This window comes from Lissotriton helveticus, chromosome 9 (genome assembly GCF_964261635.1).
Source record: "Lissotriton helveticus chromosome 9, aLisHel1.1, whole genome shotgun sequence".
Taxonomy (NCBI): domain Eukaryota; kingdom Metazoa; phylum Chordata; class Amphibia; order Caudata; family Salamandridae; genus Lissotriton; species Lissotriton helveticus.
The window spans coordinates 259142047-259166892 of NC_136070.1; the positions used below are offsets into that span (position 1 = coordinate 259142047).

The following is a 24846-nucleotide window of genomic DNA, read 5'->3' on the forward strand; positions in this document are numbered from 1 at the left end:
TCGCATGGCTTCGGCACACCTGTGGTAATGTAAACCAAGGCCCACTCTCTTGGCTCTAGGCTCTACCAAGGGCAGTACAGACTGGAGTTATGAGCCGAGAGGTGGCTGTGCGTACTCTATGTTTTACCCCCACAGGGTGCTCCCCTTCCAGCTGTTGCTGATTGTTTGGTTCCTACGTGGGTTAGAAATGGCGGGGTGGGGTGGGGAATGCTGGGTGGGACTTATTGGCTACTGGCATGATTGGGATGCTGGGGTGGGAGGGGGGTTGGACTGTTATATGTTGAGGCTGTACTTCCTTGGACTCCGTAGGCAGATTGTACGTAGTTATGCGTGGCCCTGGCGGAAGGCCGCTGCAGACCCGAGCTTCTTACTTTGGCTGCTTCTCCTGTTTCTGCTACGCACCGAATAATGGCCCTACCGACTGCTAATGTACATTTAAATTGCTTGTCCTGGAATGTCTGGGGGCTAAATGATGCTAGAAAATGTCGCAATGTTATTGCCTCTCTTGATAGACACCACGCTCAGGTGGTTATGTTACAAGAAACCCATTTGCCGCCGCGAGATAGGATCACCTTTGCCAGTAGATGGGCTGGGGACCGAATTTTTTCTTCTTATTCCACGTATGCGAGGGGGGTAGCTATCCTTGTGGCCCGGAATGTACCGTTTCATAGATATGGGGACCTTGCTGATAAGGAGGGACGATACGCACTTTTGTGGGGCAGACTAGGCCGGGACACTTACACATTTGTTGTGGTTTATGCGCCGAATGTGGACACACCTGCTTTTTTCACCACTCTGTGGGGCAAAATTCTAGCTGCGGGCTCCCGACACGTCATTTGGGGAGGCGATTTCAATTTGGCACTGGCACCACACTTAGATAGAGCTGATGGAGTGTGCTCCTATAAACCTAGGGCTCGTGAGGCGCTGGAGGGAGTGATTGCAGAAGGGGAACTTCTGGATGCTTGGAGACACTTACATCCGTTGGGGAGAGAGGGCACTCATTTCACATCGCACACGGAGACATGGGCGCGTCTGGACTATTTTCTAATTACCAAAGGGGTTGCCGCGGAGCTGGAGGGGGTGTCTCACCTGCCTAGGAAGCACTCTGATCACAGCCCCGTTGTCCTCCACCTTCGTGTCCCTGGGTGGGATAACCAACGACCACACTGGAGACTTCGCCCAGAAATCCTGCTAGAGACTCTGTTTCAAACCGAACTGGGGAGGAGATAGCTGCTTTTTTCCCCAGAAATAAAGGATCAGTTGACTCTGTGGAGCATGTTTGGGAGGCATTCAAAGTAACTATAAGGGGCTTCTGTATTTCCAAAAGCTGTGGAGTCCTACGTGATATCCGTCGCACTATTAGGAAACTGGAGATTGAGCTGGGCACTCTAGAACGCCGCATGGTGGAAGAACCTGACCCTGAATTGCATGCTACCTTTAGGGAAACGCTGTCGAAATTTGAGGAAGAGGCTGCTAGGGAGTCTAAGTTCCGTGGCAAACATCGGCAGGCCCGAAAATACTGTGAGGGAGACAGGCCTGGGAGGGTACTAGCTGCACTCACTCAACCAACACGTGATCGCAATATCATATTCGAACTTACAGATACACATGGCGCCACTCTCAGAAACTCGGATGAAATTCTCACCTCTTTCACGACACACTACCTGTCACTATACACTTCCACTGTGGGGACTACACCATCTTATACCGACTACCTGAAGGAAGTAGCATTATGTTGGCTTAGCGATGAAGATAGGGCCTTTCTAGCTGCACCTTTCGAGCTCGATGAGATCCGGGATGCCATCATGTCTCTTCAGAATGGTAAGGCCCCAGGCCTAGATGGCATTCCTGCCGAATTTTATAAAACGTACATTGATATCATGGCCCCTGTTTTGCGCGAGGTTTACTCGGAGTCCCTTGACGGAGGCGTTCTGCCCTGCTCTATGCGCGAGGTTGTCATCACCTCCCTACTGAAGCCCGATAAGGACCCCAGCTCCTGCAATTCATATCGCCCACTTTCCCTCCTAAACTGAGATGTAAAGATACTTGCTAAAGTTCTGGCTACTCGGCTATCGCTGTTAATGACCATAATTGTCCTGCCTGATCAGTCTGGATTCGTGGCTGGCCGATCCACATCGCACAACCTTCGTACCCTGTTCTCTCTCCTGCGTACCGTGCATCCTGGTACACCGGTCGCAGCGATCTTTCTCGACGCGACTAAAGCCTTTGACTCAGTCGAATGGCCCTATTTATTCGCTGTCTTGACGAGCATGGGATTTCCACCCTTGTTTATTTCCTGGATCCGCCTGCTCTACACCCGGCATACGGCGCGAGTGCTGATCAATGGCCGCTTATCACAGTCTATTGACATCACCAGAGGCACGCGCCAGGGATGCCCGCTCTCGCCCTTATTGTTTGCCATAGCTGTTGAGCCGCTAGCCTGCCGCCTACGTCAGCTTCATCGAGATGGCGCGATCCAATGCTTGCAGCGACAGATTGATGAGTCCCTGTATGCAGAGGACATCACACTATATGTCAAGCACCCTGAGATAAACCTTAATCCTCTACTCAGGGAGTTCATTGTGTTTGGCGGCATGTCAGGTGTACACATCAACTGGTCCAAGTCCCAATTTTTCCCCCTAACTGAAGCGGTGGGCGACTTTTCCCTTGATTATCCGTTGGAATGGTGCCGGACAGACCTCCGCTACCTGGGGATACGCATTTCCCGGGACAGGGAGGAGACGTTACGAGCCAAGTATGGCGTGGCTATCACAAACCTAACCGCTTCCGTGGATCGCTGGCTCACCCTGCCGTTTTCCATGGCCGGTAGGGCGTCCCTAATCAAAATGATTATCCTTCCCCGGTTCCTCTACCTTTTTATCAACATTCCCTATTTTCCCGGCGCTTTCTTCTTTAAGACGCTAAAGGCTGAGCTGCGCAGACTTTTCTGGGGAGGCAGGAACTCACGGCTTCAATGGTCCACGCTTACCTTGCCCTATGACAAAGGTGGATTCGATATCCCGGACTTTGAGAAATATTACCAGTGCGCTCAGGCACACTTTGCCTACCACTGGATGGCTCCTACACCTTACATGCCACATATTGCGGTCGAGGATTGGATAGTACGTCCCCTCCCGCTGTCGGGACTACTCCACTGCCCGGAATCATCCATAACCACGCTGAATACATCTGTATCGTGCACGATGGATGCATGGCGGCGAATGGCCAAGAGCTTATTATGCCAACTACCATATTCGCCGAAGTTGCCACTTACCTACCATCCGGAACTCACTCTACTGCGGGAACAGGGATTCCGCATGCTGTGCGCTGCACTCCGTATCTCCTGTTGGGGCGACTTGTTTGTCAATGGTCAGTTTAAAACGGCAGACCTTTTTTTCCAATCGCATGTCTACACTCCGCTAGAACTTTTTTATTACGTGCGCCTACGTGCAGGGATGCGGGACATACTCCCCAACTTTCCTGACGAGCCTGAGATTTTGCCTCCGCTCCACTTCCTGTTGTACTCCCGAGATGGGACACATTTGGTATCTGGCCTCTACCGTCAGCTCAGGGACGCTACGCAGATGCCGGACTCCAGTGCTCGAGCGCGCTGGGCAGCTGAATTGGCTACTGAAATCACTGATAAGCAGTGGCAATACTGCTGTGCGCTTACCTCCCGCCTATCTGCCAGCAGCAGATTTAAAATTATACATTATAAATACCTGCAACGAATGTACTATACGCCGGTGCGCGAACTCAGATTTGGCTTGGCAGACGACGACCGGTGCGCACGCTGCCATACATGCCATGCGGATGTCCTACATTTAGCATGGGAATGCCCACAGGTGGCACACTATTGGCAGCAAGTGGTGGATGCCCTTACAGACATGACGAGCACTACGGTGCCTGTAGACCACTTGGTAACGATTCTTGGATATACACAGCAGATCCCTAGCTCTAGCCGGAAATTTGTCGACATTGCGTTGCTGTTGGCCAAACGCCGAGTGGCCTGTCGGTGGGGCCGAGGCAGGGCACCCAAATTTAAGGACTGGCTGGCGGACTTGACCTACTGTCAGGATCAATATACCACATTTGCTGACTTATTGCCTACATCCTGTAAACCTAGAGACATATGGGGTCCCCTGGTGTGCTACATGCTCCAGCGATCGGTTGAGGAGGACACGCCTGAGAAGGACACTGTCCCTCTCTGAGATCACATTTTACGGCCCTAGAACAGACCTGCACTCTAGCTGCAACATCCACATATCACAGAACTTGGCACGGGTCGTGCTTTACCTACTACGGGCGGGCTGGAATAGTCAGCTATCGATACCATTGCCCCTGTACCTACCACTGAGGCTCCCCCCACTTGGTAGCGAATGTCTCCCCTCCCCCCCCTCTCTCCCCCCTGAGTTGATCCATTACCCCCTACACCGCACCTTGCATGCCCCCGGACACATCTTTTACTCTAATGCGTTACATACAACACACAGCACATATCATCGTCTCCGGACTGGCTGGAGAGCCGTTCAAGGTATGGAGCTATAGCCGCCGGGCACTACACTGCACTACTTGCCTACACTGCCTTACTGATTTGACAGTTTATTATTTCCTTTTTAATTTCAAGGAAGACTGAAATGCCTCTTAGTTTCTTCTATGTTGGAAAGTTTTAACTATTGTTCTATCAATGACTGTTGGAATGAATAACACTGTTCTGCTGCTGCTTATCCTCTAAGGGCCCTACAACGCCGTCTGCTTTACTGCCATCTCTCATGCTTATACTTTGCCGCCGGGCCTCAGGGATGCCGGCCACGAGGCTGTGTTTAAATTACTATACCACGCTGCCGGCCTCCGGGTTGTGGGCACGAAAAGCTGTGTACCCTGGCTTGTGTTATATAATAAAGCAGTGTTGAACTCCAAAAAAAAAATGTAAAAAAAATAAAATAAAATAATATGCAGTCACCTGGTAGCCTTGGCCACTTTTTTCCGGCTGAAGATCCCACAACCTCTAGGGCATTGACATAGTCAGTCTAGCAAAGCCCTGCGAGGATCCTACCCCCATGATGAGGGGAAGCATCAGTGATAGCCAGCCCTGGGCGCTTCAGGTTTAAGCCCTGAAGTGTCTGTATCACAAAATTCGGGGCCTTGGTGGGGCCTCAAAGGATGGAGAGATCGTCACTGAGGAGGTGGGAAGGAATATATCCTCCCTATGTATAACTGGTTAAACAAATAGATATCCCTCCTGGAACCAAGGAGGTTCCTAGTAACAAAGAAGAGAGAAGGGGAAGAAACAATCGATGATAAAGGACGGGGTGTTCTAAAGTGAAGAAGAACACCTGACAGAGTGTGCATCTCGCTTATTTAATAATCCCCCTTGGTTGAAGGGTGGGAAGGGAGGAAGACCCTTTTGTTATTATAGCCCTCACTCACTCTAATCGTGACATGCTGCATCATCGGGCTCACCCTGACTCCTAAAGGTCAGGGTGGGCTCGACTGTATTTCAGGGATCACTTATGAAGATATTTCGTATGGGGGGTAACATTAAGACAACATTCCTCTCCTGCTTTCTTGATGAAGAGGGAGGGAAGGTTAAAAACTGATTATGGTAGGGTTGGAGGATATGATGGTCCTATGACCCTAACTGAACACCAACATGTTTCAGCCCTTGCTACTGGCCTATTTAACGGTCCCGGGCTTTTATCAGGGTGGTAAAAGAAAAGAACATACACATAAATAACAATTTGTGACTTATGTGTGGTCAAGCCAGAAGCTGCTTGTCGCAAAGAAGCTTCACTGTTGTTGTTACCCTGAGCAACATACCATGAAAGTGACTGGTACCATGTGAGGATCACCAGAGAGTGATTGTGTCTGGTGTTCACGAAATTGAGATCATACCAGTGACAAACCTCCACGGAAATGTCGCTCAACCATATATTTTATGGGTAAAACATGCTAACAAGTTTTAATTCATTCGTGCCATACGCAATAAATTATGCTTCTCAGTGTCACACATACACGCATCGTGTTGCCCTTTTTAGGTCTTGCCGGAGCCAGCGCATGCGCTAAACTTGAGAGACATTTAGTGAGTGGGCTTTAAAAATCCGACAACACGCTTTTGCTTGTGGCCTAAAGCTTGCGGTTACGCGCACAGCCGCCATCTGGCTTTCCTATCTCTTCTTCATTAAGCGCATCGCTCAAGCGCATCGCTCGCGGGCACCCTTAAAGAGCGATCAATTTCACTTTTGCCAATTTCATGCAAAGGTGTGCGTCTGCCTCCGATTTGTTGCCCTTTTCCGCAGCAGAGCTGGTGTGCCGCTTCGGGTAGTCACCCCGTCCATTCCGCTTGTTATTCACTGTACTGGCTGCTGGACGCTGTCCGTGCACCACGTGCCCCATCACTCTGTTGTCAACTTCTGCTTTTCCTAATAAGGAAGAATTTACTTGGTTATGAAATAATTAAACAACCGTGTATCTCCCTGGAAGCGAGGAATGTAGTTGTTCAATCGCATCCTCACTTTTATAGACTTTGTGAGCCTGAACTTAGCATTTAGCCTCCTTTGATTTCGGTTCCTATATCTCTATGACTTGGCAAACTTAGCCACAGCCGTGGGGTCAGTAAAGTAGCGGGTCTTCCCCGGATGCATTATCCGGAGTTTAGCGGGGTACATTAAAGAGTATGTAGCCTCACATCGCTGAAGGGTGCGCTTAACCGGCAGGATGACTCTTCTGGCAGCTTGTACTGCAATTAAAAAGTCTGGATAAATAGATATTTCATTTCCCTGGTAATGGAGTGGACGCCTCGCCCTCATCAAGCATAGGGTCCTATTGTTCAAGAGCGGAACTATTACAGGGCGAGCCAGAGTCCCCGGCGGGTGCTACTGACCAAGAGATCTGTGGGTGTGCTCTATAGAAAACATGGCAGAAAGCTCCTCATTGAAAATGTCTGAAAGCATACCCTCGATGTAGTTCTCCCTTTTACCCATAGCTGTCTATTCAGACACCCCCAAAATCCAAAGATTGTTCTTCCTTGAACACACCTCCAACTCTTCATTTGTATTGCGGATCACCTTCAGGACTTTCTACATTCGAAATAGCTTTTCTTTGCCCATGGAGTCGCTGTCCTCCAAATCTGAGGTGCGACGTTCGAGTTGATCAACCCAATCATCATGCTTGTCCACCTTTTCTTTGAGACAGTCGAATCTGTCCGTCAATAAGTACATTTTCATATCTATGGCTGTAAGGCTGTGCTTCAAATCCAGGAAAATAGCTTCAATGTCATGTTCCAGAGCCGGGGTAACCTCACTGCTCCACCCTGGCAAGGGGGCATCAGCGGAGGGCTCCATCGTGCATGCTTGTTGTCTGTGTTCAAAGGTCAGTTTGGCTTGCCTAGTGTCTGCTTTACACATTGTCCATGCAGCAAACCACGTCAGGCAGCGTCAGCCCATGCCTGGCCAATCGCAGTTTCAATTTGCTGCTAAGCGGTGGCACCCTCTGATGTTCCACCACTCCCCAAGCAGCCATCAGTATGGGGGGGGGCACGAGCAGACCCACATTTGTCTCTGGTCTCAATGACTATCTGGCAGAGTACGCATGCATATACAGAGGAGAAGCAGCTGTACATTCCCATCTGTAGTTCGCTCCCAGGCACATGACCCTGCCTCACCCCAAGTCTCTGGGGGGCATGAGCAAGCCAGAACCCCTCACAGCGGTATATTGAACAATCCAGCACTAAGGCTGGGCCACCGGACGCTGTACATCCCAGAGTCTCCAGGATCAGCGCATGGGACAGCCAAGGGCTCCAACGATGATCAGGAGGCTAAAGGGCCCTCCAAAATTGCCATAAAAGTACCAGCAAAGGGACACTTCAATTGTCCAGGGCCTCAGCGGGCCAGCAACTAGAATGAGCAGTTAGAAGAGGTCTCAATTGTGCATGGCAAGGAATCAAAGGGAGCAGTTGTTTGGGGGAAGAAGGATTAGTTACTTACCTGTAATCCTAGTTCTCTTCCAGGGGTATCCTCATCAAAGTCATAAGCATTAGAATATTCCCGCCCATGCGCGGGACCCCGGAAACAATATATTATATGTGCCCCACATATATATAGACATATATATATACATATATATATATATATATATATATAAAAATAAGCAATTGCAGCCAAATAAAACAACAGAGCTGTAATATGCTGTAAAGAATTTCCACCATACAGTGTATTTTGCATTAGAAACATGAGAAACAACACCAATGCTTGTTTAGAAACTGTTTTAATGCTTAAAAAACAGTAGAAATTCTCATAACACACTGTAAACATATACAGCTCCCAGGCTGCATTGCAAATCCCCAGTCTAAAAAGACTGAAAAGCTAACCTGTAGCTGAATGTACTAAAACTGACGCTGTGCCTTTAAGGCACCTCTGCCCCTAGCTTCCCATCATGCCTCAGGGGTTACAGTTAGGTCAGTTGTTCTTTTCGGAGACTGAAAACCAAACCATGGTAATAACAGGTTAAAAACATCTCCTATGTAATAAACAAAGTCCTTTGCCCGGGGAGGCGGGAGGGTTGCTTATGACTTTGATGAGGATACCCCTGGAAGAGAACTAGGATTACAGGTAAGTAACTAATCCTTCTCTTCCAGGGGATCCTCATCAATAGTCATAAGCATTAGAATAGAGTAGAGAGCCTCACCTCATCCCTGCGGGCAAAGGAATCAACAGATAACATTCATATCCGTAGGCCCAAGAATAGGCCTTATTCTACCCAAAAAGGTTTCTCAAGGAGGCTTGCCCTACTTGAGAATCCGCTCTGGAATCAGACTCTAGGCAATAATGCCTTGTAAAGGTATGGACTGATTTCCATGTCGCAGCCTTGCATATTTCTGACATAGGAATGTCATGCAAAAAAGCTATTGTGGCTGCTTTCCCTCTAGTGGAATGAGCTTTGGGTGATTGCAACAAAGGTTTGCCAGCCAGTTGGTATGCTAGTTTAATACAAGAGACAATCCATCTGGAGATGGATCTTTTGGCTGCTGCAAACCCGGTCCTCATTGCACCATAATTGACAAAGAGTTGGTCTGTCTTTCTGGTGTCCTTCGTTCTTTCTAGGTAAAACTTTAGCACCCGTTTAAGATCTAACGAGTGCAACGACCTCTCAGCTGGGGTCGATGGGTTAGGAAAGAAAGAAGGAAGGGTAATCGTTTGATTTATATGAAAATCCGAAACCACCTTTGGAAGGAAAGATGGGTAAGCCCTCATTACCACTCTGTTGTGGTGAAACACAGTGTAAGGTTCCTTGGTGCAGAGTGCTTGTATCTCGCTAACCCTGCGCGCAGAGGTTATTGCCACCAAGAAGGCCGCCTTCCAAGTGAGATGTTGCAAGGAGGCCTTGTGTATAGGCTCAAACGGTGTAGACATCAGTCTGGAGAGAACCAGGTTCAACTCCCAGGGAGGAGAAGGATTTCTCACAGCTGGATAGACCTTCTTTAATCCCTGAAGGAAATCCTTCACTACTGGGACCTGAAAAAACGATGTTTGTGTAGGTGATTTTCTGTACGCTACTATGGCGGATAAATGAACCCTAATAGAAGCGTATTTCAACCCTGATGTCGCTAAGTATAGGAGGTATGGCAGGACTACCTCTTCTTGTCCCTTGGTGGGATCAAAGCCATGGTCCTTACACCAAATGAAAAATCTTTTCCACTTGAACGCATAAGACGTCCTTGTGGAAGGTCTCTTTGCCTCTCTTAAAATATTCATACATTCCGGAGGCAGATTTAAGTGTCCATATTGCAGGACCTCAGGAGCCATGCAGTCAGGTTCAGCGACGGGAGATTGGAATGCAGGATCCTCCCGTCCATCTTGCTCAGCAGGTCTGGCCTGCACGGCAGACGTCTGTGTGGACACAGCGACAGATGTAACAGATCTGGATACCACCATTGTCGCGGCCAATCCGGAGCAATTAGGATCATGTCCATGCTCGATCTGATGAGCTTGGCCACCACCTTCGGAATCAGTGCCAGAGGGGGAAAAGCATAAGCGAACATTCCTGTCCACTCCAGCAGGAGAGCGTTCCCTTGCGTCCCTGGCCGGTGGAACCTGGACGCGAAGGCGTGGCATTTGGCGTTTTCGTCGTCCGCAAATAAGTCTATGTCTGGACGACCCCAGCAACGGAAGAGTTCTTCGACCACTTCGTCGTTTAGCACCCAGTCTGGCTGATCTTCGAAGTGCCTGCTGAGTGCGTCTGCTTTTGTGTTTAGCTCGCCTGGAAGGTGTACTGCCACCACCGACAGTCCCCGAGCCAGAAGCCAGTGCCAGATTGTCTGGGCCTCCAGAGACAGAGGGCGAGATCGAGTTCCTCCCTGCTTGTTCAGATAGAACATAGTTGTAGCGTTGTCCGTCTGAACCAGGACTTTGTCCGTTGTTATTGCTGGAAAGAACGCTTTGAGCGCCAGATGAACTGCTCGAAGCTCCAGCATGTTGATGTGGTATGTCTGAAGGTTGGTCGACCAGCGACCCTGAATCTGAAGATGACCCATGTGAGCACCCCAGCCTTCTAGAGATGCGTCCGTTACCACAGACAGCGAAGGAAGAGGTTGCTGAAAAGGGACTCCCTGCAGGACATTCCGAGGGCGAGTCCACCACTGTATTGAGGTCAGTGCTGCTTGAGACAGGATGATTCGATCCTCCCAATCTCCAGTCGCTTGGTCCCACTGATCCTCCACAGACTCTTGTAGAGGCCGCATCCTCAACCTGGCGTTCGGTATTAGGAAGATGCAGGACGCCATGGAGCCCAACAGAGACGCTACGTCTCGCACCTTTGGACGAGGAACCTGAAGTAACTTTTTGCATTTTTGTCCCATGGAAGATAGTCTCTCTTGCGAAGGAAACGCTCTTCCCAACTTTGTGTCTAAAACTGCTCCCAGATAGTGGATAGTTTGCGTGGGCTGCAGGATCGATTTTTCTGAGTTCACATGGAGGCCGAGCCTGTGTAGCTGTTGGAGACACAGGTGACAGTCTTTGGTGGCTTGACGAGGTGACGAACTCTTCAGGAGCCAGTCGTCTAGATATGGGTACACAAAGAGACCTTTTTTGTGTAGACACGCCGCTACCACTGCCATGCACTTGGTGAAGACCCTTGGTGCGGATTTGAGTCCGAAAGGAAGCACTTTGAACTGGTAATGCTTGGACCCTACCAGGAACCTCAAGTACTTTCGATGACCTGGTGTAATAGGAATGTGGAAGTACGCGTCTTGTAAATCCACCGAACACATCCAATCTCCGATTTGTAGATGAGGACATATTTGGTGGAGTGCCAACATGCGAAACTTCTCTTTGACCACCACTTTGTTGAGGAGTCGAAGATCCAAAATCGGTCTGAATTTTCCTTCTTGGTCTTTTTTGGGGACAAGGAAATATCTTGAGTACACTCCTTTCCCCCTTTGGGATAGGGGTACCTCTTCGATTGCGTTTTTCTTTAAGAGGACGCTCACTTCCCTTTTGAGGAGCTCTAGTTGGTACGAGCGAGACTTTTTTGGAGGAGTCGGTTGTGGTTTCTTCCTGAAACGTAGCGCATATCCATTGCGCAGTATATTCAGCACCCACCGATCTTTCGTGATGCTGACCCACTCTGCCAGATGTTGTGCAGCACTTCCTCCCACTGGAGTGGGTAACGGTGTCAGAGGAAGCCACTGCTCAGGCCTTGCCTCCTCTAGGTGTGGTAGAGGACTGATGATGTCCGCCTCTACCTCTGCTCGACCTTCCACCTCTGTATTGTGGCTTTCCTTGTGGCTTGTTTTGAGACCATTGAGGGGTTTGAACCCTCTGTTGGCCTCCCCGTTTTTTGTTGGTCTTGAAGCGTCGTTTGAACGGTGCTTTCTGTTTTTCCAGACCTACTGCCTTTACTGTGTCTTCATACGGGCCATTTCCTGATCGGCATGCTCCCCGAAGAGTGAAGATCCGGAAAAAGGCAGATTGAGGATGCGCTGCTGTGCATCTGGTTTGAGCCCAGTTAAACGCAGCCAAGAGGATCTCCTCGCACATATTCCATGTGAGTAGTTATGTCCAGCTAGAAGGGCGTTATCTGCTGATGAACTAATCATTTGGTTTGCCACCAAACAGCCCTCCGTCACTGTCTCCTCAAAGTCCTTCTGGTCCTCCTTGGGCAATTTCCCTTTGAATCGTTCCATGGAGTCCCATAGGGCCCTATCGTACCTTCCCAGAAGGGCTGATGCACTAGAGACTTTCAGGGATGAAGCTGCTGTGCTGCATACCTTGCGTCCCCAAGAATCTTGCGTCTTGCTGTCTTTGTCAGGAGGAACTGACGAAGAAGGAGCGACTGTGTGATTCTTCTTAGCTGAGGCTACAATAACTGAGTCCGCCGCAGGCTCACCTTTAACAAAGATAGGATCTGAGTCGGCCGGCCTATATTTTTTCTGGATACGTGCCGGTACTGCCCTGATCGTTGCTGGCGTGAGGAAAACCTCTTTGATTGGGTCCATTATTCCTGGAACTAATGGGAGCAACGGCCGTGTATATGATTTGTGATGAAGGGTCTCAAAAATCACAGTAGTGGACACCTCTGGAGTGGTCATCTCTATATTCAGTTTGTGAGCACCCCTTTGCAAGACGTCCAGATATGTGTTGACGTCGTCAAGAGGGGAAGCTCTTGAGCGAGGGCTGTCTGCCAGCGTTGGAGAGTAATCCCTTTTAGAAGATCCAGGTGAAGATGGAGGGGAGGATGATGGAGTCCTTCTTCTCCTGTGGTGAAAATGCTCCTTCCTCACCGGTGATCTCCTAGGTCGTTCCTCCCTTCGAGGAGAACGTGATACCCTCTGATGTACTGGAGATCTCGATCTCTCAGTCCGTACCTCCTTTCTCGGTGTTCGAGATCTGGGTTGCTCCCTCCTTGGCGATCGGGAGACCCTAGGGGCATGCGACCTGTCCGCTCCTCTCTCTCGTGAGCGTGATCGGTGAATGGCAGGACTCTGTCCATCTGCCTCTTCTGCTTGCTGAAGAGGGGACCTGTGGACTGGACTCAAGTACCTTTGAAGTCTCTCTGGTGCCTTAGAATCCTTCCAATTACTCAAAGGAGCATACCATCTTGGCGAGAGTCTTATATGTGAAGTGTACCCCCGCTGGGGACTCTTTTGTACCGGACTCCTACTCCTAGAAGATGACCCCGTTGAACCCGAGGCACTTGAGGAGGAATGGAGTGAAGCAGATTGTGTCACTAGGACTGTCGAAGGCACCGAAGGAGATCTCCGTCTCACCGGTGTTGGAGGACGTCTCAAAAGCCTTTCCCTCGACGTCGAACGCCTCTGCGGCGTCGACGGGGTGACAACCTTCGGCGTTGAATGCTTCGACGTTGACCTGTGGTCCCTCGACGTCGATCGGCGATGATGTGCCGACGGCGGAGTCTTCTCCCTCGACGTCGAACGGCGTTGCCCTGCCGTCGACGAAGGTCTCGACGTCGAACGGCGTTGCCCTGCCGTCGACGAAGGTCTCGACGTCGAACGGCGTTGCCCTGCCGTCGACGGAGCTCTCGACGTCGACCGACGTTGATCTGTCGGCGACGGAGATGGCAATCTCGACCTGGCATGTGGCGACGGCGGAGGATCGGACATCCTCGACGTCGAGCGCCGACGTGCCTTCGATGATCCCTTCCTCGACGACGATCGTCCGAGGGGGCTCTTGCTCCTCGACGCCGAGCGCCTCCGTGGAGACGTCGGCGGAGGTGTCACACTCTTCGAAGCCTGTCGACGTCGAGACGGCGGCGAGTGTGACCTGTCTTTCGACGCCGACCGTCGCCTGGTTGACGGCGGCGGAGTTGACTTATGTCCTGACGTCGATCTTCTCGTCGACGGCGATCTCGTGGCTTCTCTCGACGCCGATCGTCGCCTAGTTGACGACGGCGGAGCCTTCTTCGACGACGGCGAACTTCTTTTCGACGACGATTTCCTCATCGACGCCGATCTCGACGTCGACGGAGCTTTTTCTCTCGAACTGTCCATCAGATGTCGTTTTTTCAGCGCCGAGCCCGGTGCTGAGGTTGATGGACGCTCTGACTTGCCTTTGGAGGGAGTTCTGGGTCTCTTTGAACTCTTCCTCTCCGTAGATCTTCCTCTCATGGATCTCTGGGCCAGACCATAGAGCCTGTTCCTCTCTCTGTCTTTAAGAGTTCTGTCAGACAGATTTTTACAATGGGAACAGTCTTTAGGATCATGATCCTCTGGCAAGCATAAAATACAGACCTCATGAGAGTCCGTTTTTGCCTTCTTGTGGCCACAAGAAGGGCAATCATCAAATAATGAGGGCATCCTGACAGGAAAACCTCACAAAAAATTGACTGCTAAGCAGTTATTTACTTGACTCTGATTTGAAAAGTCAAAGTAAATCAAAAAATTGTTCTTTTGAAGATTTTCTGACTGAAAAAGGCTGAAAAATGTGGAGCTGAGTATCCAGGGTCCTTCCTGAAGGAGCCGGAAAGAACAACTGACCTAACTGTAACCCCTGAGGCATGATGGGAAGCTAGGGGCAGAGGTGCCTTAAAGGCACAGCGTCAGTTTTAGTACATTCAGCTACAGGTTAGCTTTTCAGTCTTTTTAGACTGGGGATTTGCAATGCAGCCTGGGAGCTGTATATGTTTACAGTGTGTTATGAGAATTTCTACTGTTTTTTAAGCATTAAAACAGTTTCTAAACAAGCATTGGTGTTGTTTCTCATGTTTCTAATGCAAAATACACTGTATGGTGGAAATTCTTCACAGCATATTACAGCTCTGTTGTTTTATTTGGCTGCAATTGCTTATTTTTATATATATATATATATGTATATATATATGTCTATATATATGTGGGGCACATATAATATATTGTTTCCGGGGTCCCGCGCATGGGTGGGAATATTCTAATGCTTATGACTTTGATGAGGATCCCCTGGAAGAGAACAGTGTTTTTCACCTGGTACCACTACTTCGCCATAAAGCGATCCATCGGTGGTCCGCCTCCCGTAAATCAAAGCACTTGCGCAGCACAGCAGCCTCACAGTGCGACTGAGCGTCCGCAGGCAAGCGACCCTAACGTTCTCCCCCCGCAGGTCAGGAGCTTCTCCCTCCAGTGCTGCACAGCCTCTGCATACTGGCCCCTATCAGGGTACAGTGCGGCCGTCTGCACAGCCAAGTCTCAGAGAGCCAGTGGGCTCCTCTCCTTAGCTGCTCTCCGCCTAGGGGTCCCCACACAGCAGGCTACAGAAGTCGACGCCTTCCTCCCCGCAGCAGCACAGTTTGCATTACAACAGCAACAGCCCCCTCACCGGTCCAAGGCCCACAGCATTTAGCCATTAGGGGAGGGGGGGAGGTTGAGGGGTAGGCAGGCAGACCGTTCACTCACCTGATACTGCCCAGGGGCAATCCCCACATGCCCAGCCGCTCCGCAGTCCCTGGTAAGGCTTGCCCAGGAGTCCCCCCTCCTCTCCGGACTGCCCACCCGTCCAGACGATTTTGTCTTACACAGTGACAGCCGAGGGTCACCGCAGCCTTCATCACCAAATGCCGCATCATTGGCTTCAGCTGGCAGAGCCTCACGGGTTGACAGCCATCTTGTAGTTGGGCTCACTAGCACCCCTCTGTACTGCTTATCTTTCGTCAGCCCTGTAAAGCTTAACCTGGATTACTAAATCATACATATGCAGGAATATCCGGAATAACAGCAGGCAGTCAAGTCCATTGTACCAGTTGACATAGTGATTTCTTTAACGCCAACATGACTTTGCATATGATATCCAGAACATCTTGAAGTTCATTTTTCAGCAAGTTGTCTGACTTAAGAACCAATGAATTCCTCCTAGTAGTGCAGATGTGTTGCTGTTTTTAGAGCCAAGTTGGCACAGATTTTGTAGCCCAGTGTCAACCTTTTGGCTCTCTTTATCTAGGAGTACCAATGAGGAGGAATCCTTTCTCTCTTTGTGAATGGAGAGACTCGCCAGATCTACAAGAGGATTGTTTTAAAAAAAAAAAAAAACAATTAGGGATGCTATTCCACATTTATTTTGGTTTCACAGTTGTTGAGGCAAAGCAGACTACATAGCCACAGAGCAAGAAGAAATTGAGACTAAAGGAACTAGTAGCTGTGACAATTCTTGTGGTTTTATAGTATTTACATTTACAGAGATTGTGGATGTTTAATTTAACGAGTCCCCTGATTAGGGCATCTTGGAAGATAACCATATAACCAATCAGTGACACTCATCGTTGGTCAAGCGAGAGCTAATCGGTAATTTGATCCTCGGGGGGTATCTAAGGAAGGATCATCCCCCAAGTTCTTGGCCATACATGGGCAATAGGATTATCTCTATCTGAAGTGTGATGAGGTCCTCAAAGGGGTGCTGCAATGGCAGTGTCTTGTGGGGACAAGATTCCTTTCTTTTTTTTAAAAAAAAAAGGATTCTATCAGTTCTGAAAGTTTCTTGATGTTCTTTTTCAGAAGAGTTGGATACAAATGCCTTTTTCCTAAAAGACTTTATGATAAATGGTTAGACTCTGTTGATGGCATACAAGTGCCATAACACTGAGCAAGACCTCCACCTCAATGTCAGAACCATGAATGTTATGATGTGATGTGATCATCTCGAAGCGGATTGGCAGTGTTGACTATGTAGTGACCAATGCTCCTCTGTTTTCTTAGATACCTCCTGGACAGCATTCATGGCGGTGTTAGACACCAAAGAGGTACAAGAGAAAGCTGCCCTAGGCAAGCCTAGGGCACATATCCGCCTACAGCAGAAAGGAAGCTCTGGAAAATGCTCTGCCCCTCATGCGGATTCTCCGTCTATCTTTAGTGCCCTCTGGGGCATTTTCTAGAAAAAGGGGCATAATTCTGCTTTGTGAGAATCTGGAAGGTCAACAATGTATAGATCATCCAGGTCCACTTTTATTGGCACACTTTATGAACAGTAAAAACAGTGACAACATCCCGGATAGCAGAGGAGAAAAAATCTCTCTCAAAAACTATGAATAGGGATCATGTCTGGAGAATACAAGAAATAAACTGCCAATAAACTGCCAGAGCTGTGTGCACAAAGACAAAAGAGGCAGTCTTAACTGTTAAAAGCACTCTGCAGTTTCTCCAAGTAAGTTTATGATGCTTATCTGCCCACTATGTGCAATTGTCTTTCATTCTAAAATGAAAAGAAGTAGAGGGAGAATTATTCATTTGGGCTTGCGGGACTCTGCAATCTTTATTTTAATAGGCTATAAATAAAAAAGGAAAAAAAATAAAATGAGACTTTAAATTGGCATAACAATAATAAAAAGAAAGGTTACTATTTTAAAGTGTTTCAGAAAATCACTCAGGGGTATATCAATTCAGTGCTTCGTATCAGTGAAGATCCCACAATGGACAATATACACTTCACTAGGCATACAAAATGAGCCAGGATAGTCCATGAAGAAGAATTAACAGAGCTTTGTATAAGGGAAGAACAGATCCTAAGCAGATGACAAATGGGTCTAGTACACCTCAAATATCAGGGAGATATGGGCAACAAGTATAGATGTGGGCAGGCATGCACATTACATCTAGAGCATGTAATATGCTTAGAAACAAGATTTTGAGAGCGATCTGTGAGCTGTGCACTTCAAGAACGATGCAACCCGACATCTATAGAGAATCTCTCTATGAGAGCTACCAGGCAGCAACAGCATTCAGTAAATATTTGTCAAATATGTGATGCTACACAGTTAACTTCCCCCCACAAAATTAGACGGTTTGCGGCCCTCTGACTCCTGCTAGCCAAACGTGAGATCGCTCTGCTATAGGGCCGCAGGTCGATACCCATGCTGCAGAGCTGGATACGCAGCCGGGCCTACTGTAACACAAACAGCGAGGTTTATGCAAGTACTGTAACTAGCTCGTCCCAACCAAAAGATATATGGGGCCCGTTTAGATCGTACATTGAGAGCCTACGGCACACCGCCTCCTCTCAACTGGAAAGAGGGCTAGTCCCCGAGGGCATGGGGCGATGAGATCCTCCCAACGGTACTTGATTGCATGCATGCTGCGTTTTTTTTGTTGCATATGCAGGAACAGCTTATAAACTGCCTAAAACAGACGTGGGGGATTCTTAGAGATATAGGGCTGGTGTGGTTCCTGTTTGCCAATTGCGATCCCAGCGGAGATATACTTGTGGGTCTGCAAGTAAAATGTTGGACAATGTTTACTTTTGTACTGTTCACCGTCTTATAGGTCATATGAAGCTGTAATCTGTTGCCGCCCATAATATCATGAGCGATCATGTGCGGCAAATGTACCTTCATCGCTATAGATGCTGTAATGGGATGAAAATGAAAAATAAAGTTTCGAAAAAAATGAAAAATGTGATTTATGCAACCACCTGCAGTGACCCACAAAGTATACAAAGTGTACATGAAAAGGAAGCAGGATCTCACCATCGAGGGCAGCAGTGTGATTTTTGCCAGGTGCAATGGTTCGAATCTTGTAGAACGAGAGCTGTTTAGCCAAGGTGAGTGAAGTAGTATAGGGAACCTCATGGAAAGCCTAGAAGAAAACATTAGTAGATAAATTAGGACAAAACTAATATTCCAAAAGGGACCTCTGCTAAGCAGAGTAATGTTCATAGCTTCTTGATAATCTCAGTTTACACATTTTTGAAGGCACGCAAAGAGGCAGTATTGCACTTGCTTGTGTCCTATAGCATGACTATTTGTTCCTCCACAACCCCATCTCCGCATTTAGGAAGTAATCAACTTCACAGTCCTAAAAAGGCATGATTTTCCTATCTTGTAGCTGGCACATAATTCAAAACATGTGAATATAAGAAATATTCAACATAACTACCAGCATGCAAAGCTTGAATGTAAGTTTTTTCACTAAAGACCAGACTATTTAAAAAAAAGTATTATTCAGCTATAATTACTAAACTAAACGCTCTTGTACTATGAACTCTGTAAGAACAATAAGCCAATTTACACTAACTATGTTGTTAATACCTGGTATGAGCAGTTACAATATTAGATCTGTCTGATAATAAACTAATTTAGCAGTATTTGGTACATATAACGTTAAATAAAATTACGTCAGTTTATTCTGTACTCCCTATTCTGTATCGTGGGATCTTCATTGATAGTCAAACACTTAAACAATTCCATGCTGCATACCTGGACCCAGGAGTGCTTACCCTATATATATATTGACAACGGAGTACAAACACAGAGTGCTAGTGCTCATATGATGAGTTACACCTGTTTGGGACCTATCGAAGTTACAATTTTGCCCTGAGTCTGTAGTATAGTAAAAGAAACTAAGCTCAAGACTGAATTGCATCACCTAGGTTGCACGAGGGGTTGAAGTTGTATAAAACGGAAAAAAATGCAGCCTGAAAATGCTCAAAAGTATATTGAAAGACCAAGCAGTAATAAGACTGAAAGGGATGCTTCAAGATATGAAAGTGGAAGATGAGAAGATTTAAAAACAAAAAAGATGAGTCTCAAGGAAACATCCTCCCATGCAGCCACTGAGAAGATGACGGCTCCTGAAAAGGACTCAAGATCGACCTCAAAGTTAACAAAGTCGAGGGGATTGGAGCCAGCCTGCTCACCGTCCTAAAATGGCAAAATGTCATCAACACCAGATCTTGGCATCAAGACATCTGTCTACAGAAGAGAAGTCTATGTCTCAATATTCAAAAGCGTCATTACCACTGTCAACTTTGAAGAAAAGCTGATCAACAGCTGCAAGAGCCCCATCATTGTCCATAAGGCGGTTCAGCCACAGGTTGAGATCAAACAAGCGTTTATCTCTGTCAAAGTCTAGCCTCATTCCCTTCGCTGTTGAGAAGGTCCAGAATGGATTTGTCAATGTTCATCAACATCTATGCATATTACGGTGATGGACATCACCAGTCTCAATAGCCTCAACAGGATTCAGTCTTTCTTTTTCAATGCTAACCTAGTGTCATTTTACTTCTGCACCTCTTCACTTTAGCCAACTTCTAAGAAAACGTGAATTGCACCAGAATCCATCATCAGGCCTCAGTGATGCCTGTAACTCAGGATCCACATCCACTATTTTTAAGACCTCTAAGTCCGCATACCTTTTGAGAACCCTTTAAAAGAGCCCTTGCTTTGCAGCTCCTATTGCCCTATTTCATTACTCAACATAGACGCCAAAATCATCCCCGGTGTTCTGGTGCTACTAATGGCGGGGCTGATTGACCCCGATCAGGCGGGGTTCATTCCCACCCGACAAGGAGGAGACAATACAAAACGACTCCTACACCTCATGTGCAGCACTCATAGGTGCCACAAAGAGGCCATTTTCCTCTCCATAGATGCGGAGAAAGCTTTTGACAGGGTGCGGTGGAATTATTTATTTGATACATTACGTAGCTTTGAGTTCGGGGCGCACTTCATTCACTGGGTGCAATGCATATACCTCTCTCCTCAGGCCTTTGTTAGGGTAAACGGGGTGTCTTCGACCCCCTTCCCGATCGTGAGGGGTACGAAGCAGGGTTGCACGCTCTCTCCCCTCCTTTTTGCCCTTTATATGGAACCTTCTGCCCAACGGATTAGAGATCACCCAAGCATTCGGGGTCTAAGATTTGGAGCAGACACCCACAAAATAAGCCTCTATGCGGATTATGTCATCTTGTCTCTTGCCGATCCCCTACCCGAGCTCGTGCATGAATGGAGTCCTTCGGAAGGATATCGGCGTTTAAGGTAAACTTTAGCAAGTCCCAGGTTCTAAACTTGTCCTCCCCTCAAGCACACATCGACCTACTGAAAGGAAGGTTCCCGCTGCAATGGACCAATGACTCGATAACCTATCTGGGTATCCTCCTTGCCTCTACACTATCACGCACGTTCGAGCGGAATTATTCGGTGATGGATGAGTAGACCACGAAGGCACTAGACAAGTCGTCTAGACTTAAACTGGCATGGTTTGGGTGCATAGAGGCGGTAAAGATGACGATCCTACTGCGGATTCTCTATCTCTTTCAGACTCTTCACTTGGTGCCCCCTCCGAAAGCTGTGCATACCTTGCAACTGGCCATTAACAAATTTGCCTGGGGAGGAAGAAAGGTATGCCTGCCCACATCCCAACTGGATTGACCCAAGAGTGAGGGAGGTGTGAATTTCCCACGGATCCATGGATACCTACAAGCCTCCCTTTGCTATGTCTTAGAATGGAACTGCAGCTGTCCGAAAAACACTGGACCTTCATGGACCAGGTGGTGGCAAGATCAAACATCTGGAAGGAAATGTGGCTACAACGTAGGCTGAGAGCATGGGGCTTATACTCCGCTCCGGTTTCAGCGGCGACGCTCAACGTCTGGGACACAGTGGCGCTCAAGAGAGGGCTTACAACATTCCCCTACCCAATGACCCCAATGGTAGATAACCCAGATTTCCCACCATGCTGTAAGTCTGAGGTCGTACAACGCTGGAGAGAAGCTGGTAGTAAACACTTGGGCTCCTTATTTGATCAGAAGGGCATCCACTCCTTCGCCCAAGTGTGCCAGGATTAGAACGTACCAGACACCAATGGGTTCTACTATTTACAGCTGCAACACTGGGCGACTTCGGCGGCCTGTCTGCCGCATGTCTCTCGCCGGCTTACCCCTTTCGAGTTGTGGCTAATGAGCAAGAAAATGATAAAAACGTAATTGCAGAGCTCTATGCTTTACTTGCAGCGGGTCAGGACGGGAGGCGTACAAAGGGTCAGCTGTGTTGGGAAGAGGAACTAGGGAGGGCCCTTTCGGATAAGGAGTGGGAGAACATTCATTATAGGGCGCACCATCCTGCCTTTAACACTGCTGGCACTGAGTCTACGTTTAAGGTCACATCATATTGGTACCTCACGCTGGCACGTATCCACCAATGGGATAAAAACCACACAGAGAAATGCTGGCGCGGCTGTAGACAGGCCGGCTCGCTGGTGTACCTACTCTGGCACTGCCCGAGGAAGGTTAGAATGATTTTGGGTGAAGGTGCTGAACAGCATAGACGCTGCCTTCGAGACTGAAATTCCCCATTTCCCGGCATACACACTACTAGGGCTTTCAAAGGCGCTCACGTTCCCTTTGCGCTCTCTGAGGGGAAGGCAAATGGCCTTGGCATTATTAGCAGCACGGCAAGCAATTCTAGCGAACTGGGGTACTCCTACGGTACCAGATAATTCAGCTTGGCTACATAGACTCTGGTCGATCCTAGCCATGGAACGCTTTACGCTAGTACAAGATCACAAGGGCAAAACTTATGCAGAATTATGGGCCCCAGAAATATATTTGCTATCTAAAGAACTTGGAGAAGTTATGTGTCCCAAATTGCTACAAATCCTACATCTGATCCCGGTGGCAGAGGACAAGGTATTGCCCCGTACATAGTGTGGGGAGTCCTAGGGTGGAAATAGGCTATTGGGGGTAAATGGCACCACAGGACCCATTAGTACAGGGTGCAGGTGCCCTTTCCCTTATTCTTTTCTTTTGTGGGCTGTGGGTGGGGGGATTTATCGCTCTATTTTCTATGTTCCTGTAGTGATGTTTATTTTGTTCTTAGGTAAACGGATAGACTTGACCAATCCTAATATGCTGCCAGCCTCCGGGTTGAAGGCATTGAAGCCGTGTAACTTTATTTTATTCATTTATCCCATGCTGCCGGCCAAGGCGGTTGTAGGCAAACAGCTGTGTATTGTCGGTCTCACAAAACGAATACAAATATTTGTTCCATAAAAGAGCCTTTGTGATTGTCAAAAATTAGTACGGTATCCAAAACAACATCTACCTTAAGTAGGACATAATGGGAGACCATCTTCCCCTTCTCCTAGAAGATCTCCATCCTCAGCCAGTGACAGATGTCACACCGAAGAAAGCAGCAGAAGATACAAACCTCTGGAAGGTCCTGAACCCTCTGTTCAGATACAGATAGTACAAATTGCTCCTATACACCCACTTCACCTGTAGTGTCTCCATTCTAGGTCTGCCCTATAGATGATATCACCCTATTGTACAACAGCTTGGCCAAAGGAACCATCAGCTGAATGTACCCTTGGAAACTCCAGCACTATACTAGAGATCTTACAACTGAGGGTACTGGAAGTGGGGAGGTGTTTTTGCCCCGGGCAGGAAGACCAGGAAGGGTGGGCCCAAGAACTTAACTTCAAAGGGACTGAAGAAACTTCCCTTACCTCCCCGGGGCGGCGACCGAGTGGGGACTCCCTGACCTCCGAGACCGCTCATGCAGCCTCTCTGCCAACCAGGGCTACTCCTCTCTCCTTCTCCCTGCAGGGGCCGGCAGCGACAACGGTGCGCGGAGGACCGGAAGCGATCTCTTGTGACCCCGGAAGTGAGGCGATTCAGGAAGGACCGGAAGTGACCACCCTCGACCCCGGAAGTGTTTACCCCGGTTCCTGCCCGGAACATAGAAAAGCAGACAACCAGGTAGACGAGGGGTTCCCAGCAGCGGACTCGTGGCAGGAGGCAGCAGGAAGCGGAGAACCAGTAGCAGAGAGCGGAGCGGAGAGGAGAACACGAGACGACGAAGAGGAAGAGGACGTTTGGACAGAAGATTGGTGGCGACCTCAGGAGGTGGCTGGAGAGCGGCCGTAACTCGGAAGAGAGTTACGGCGGGGCACGTGAGTACATTGTAACCTTTCTCCGTGTTTCCCCTGTAGTTAAGTGTAATTAATGTATATAGGACAGCACGATCACCGTCTCACTGTAGTATAGTTGTACCACCGGCACTGTATATAAGACCTGACACCATTTCCACACAAGTAGCACCCTCTCCCCGTTCCCCATCTTGCCTTTCCTTCCCCATCTACCCTACCACCGTCCCTTCCTCACGCTCGGTTTCAACTCCCTCACTCCCCGGTGTAGGTGGAAGTACTCAAAAGTCCTGGCTGATCAGGACTAACCGCCCTGTACTTTTCTCTTTCCCCATATACCTCCGTGGGACACCGCTGCCTCTTCCTGGATAAGACGACCTCAGCCCAGCAGCGGACGTACTACCGAAGACCCCACCTCCCTGGATTTGCAACGCGACGACCCCAGCCCTGCATAACCACCCGGGACTCACCCCACCACACTTGTTCTTCAAGGACCTTACTTCTGTATCTCAATAAATACTCACTGATCATAGCGCACTTCATCCGGCCTCCCCGCCTGTTATTCCGGTCCGCCCATACCCATACTCCACAGGGACCTAACCGGTCACAAGCAAATGTTAGGCCTTAGCCTTTGTCCCCATAATCAGGCTAGCATTATACTCACTGGGGAGGGGATTCTACCCCCAGAACTGGTTTTGGTTGAGCACAGAGGAGGGGACTGCTTATTACCCTCGCCACACCTCTGGGTGGGCACACATGTTCTGCACAAAGGAAGAAGTGCTTGGATTTTTAGAGTTGGGGGCACTGTAGGGTTGTTTGCGGTAGAGAAAACGGGAACTGCTGAAAAAGTGGGTAGAGTTGCCTCTGGGAACTTTTAGCCTACAAGTTACAGAGTGCCCAACTCACTAGCTGGTTCCAGGCAGAATTGTGACATACCCAGGCAGCATTCCTTTGTATTCTTAGCTCCTCCTGTAATCATGTCAAAAGTGACGCAAGGGAACAGCAATGGGGTACCATACTGCAGAAGAGGTGGTTACATTTATTTTATCTCTGACAGAAGAGTTATTGTAAGGTCCTCTAGCACATCTCCAACAATGTAATCCAAATTAGTATTTTAGGAGCACACAGTACAAGGTATCTTGGTGGTATCAAAGTTAACAGGCTTGACAGAAAACTATGATGTCAGACCATCAAAATTGTCTTTAAATAAATAGGAAGAGAAGAGTTTTTAA

The 24846-nt window shown here is 48.4% G+C and overlaps 1 protein-coding gene across 2 annotated transcripts in view; it reads right to left on the reverse strand.

The window, feature by feature from the left end:
- The window catches only part of NEK9 (NIMA related kinase 9), a 245752-nt gene that overhangs the window by 90119 nt on the left and 130787 nt on the right, over positions 1 to 24846 (reverse strand). For both annotated transcript variants that reach the window (XM_078659920.1, XM_078659921.1), the window contains one exon: positions 18439 to 18547. In XM_078659920.1, coding sequence (XP_078516046.1) covers positions 18439 to 18547 — 109 coding nt within the window. The remainder of the gene's footprint in view (positions 1 to 18438; positions 18548 to 24846) is intronic.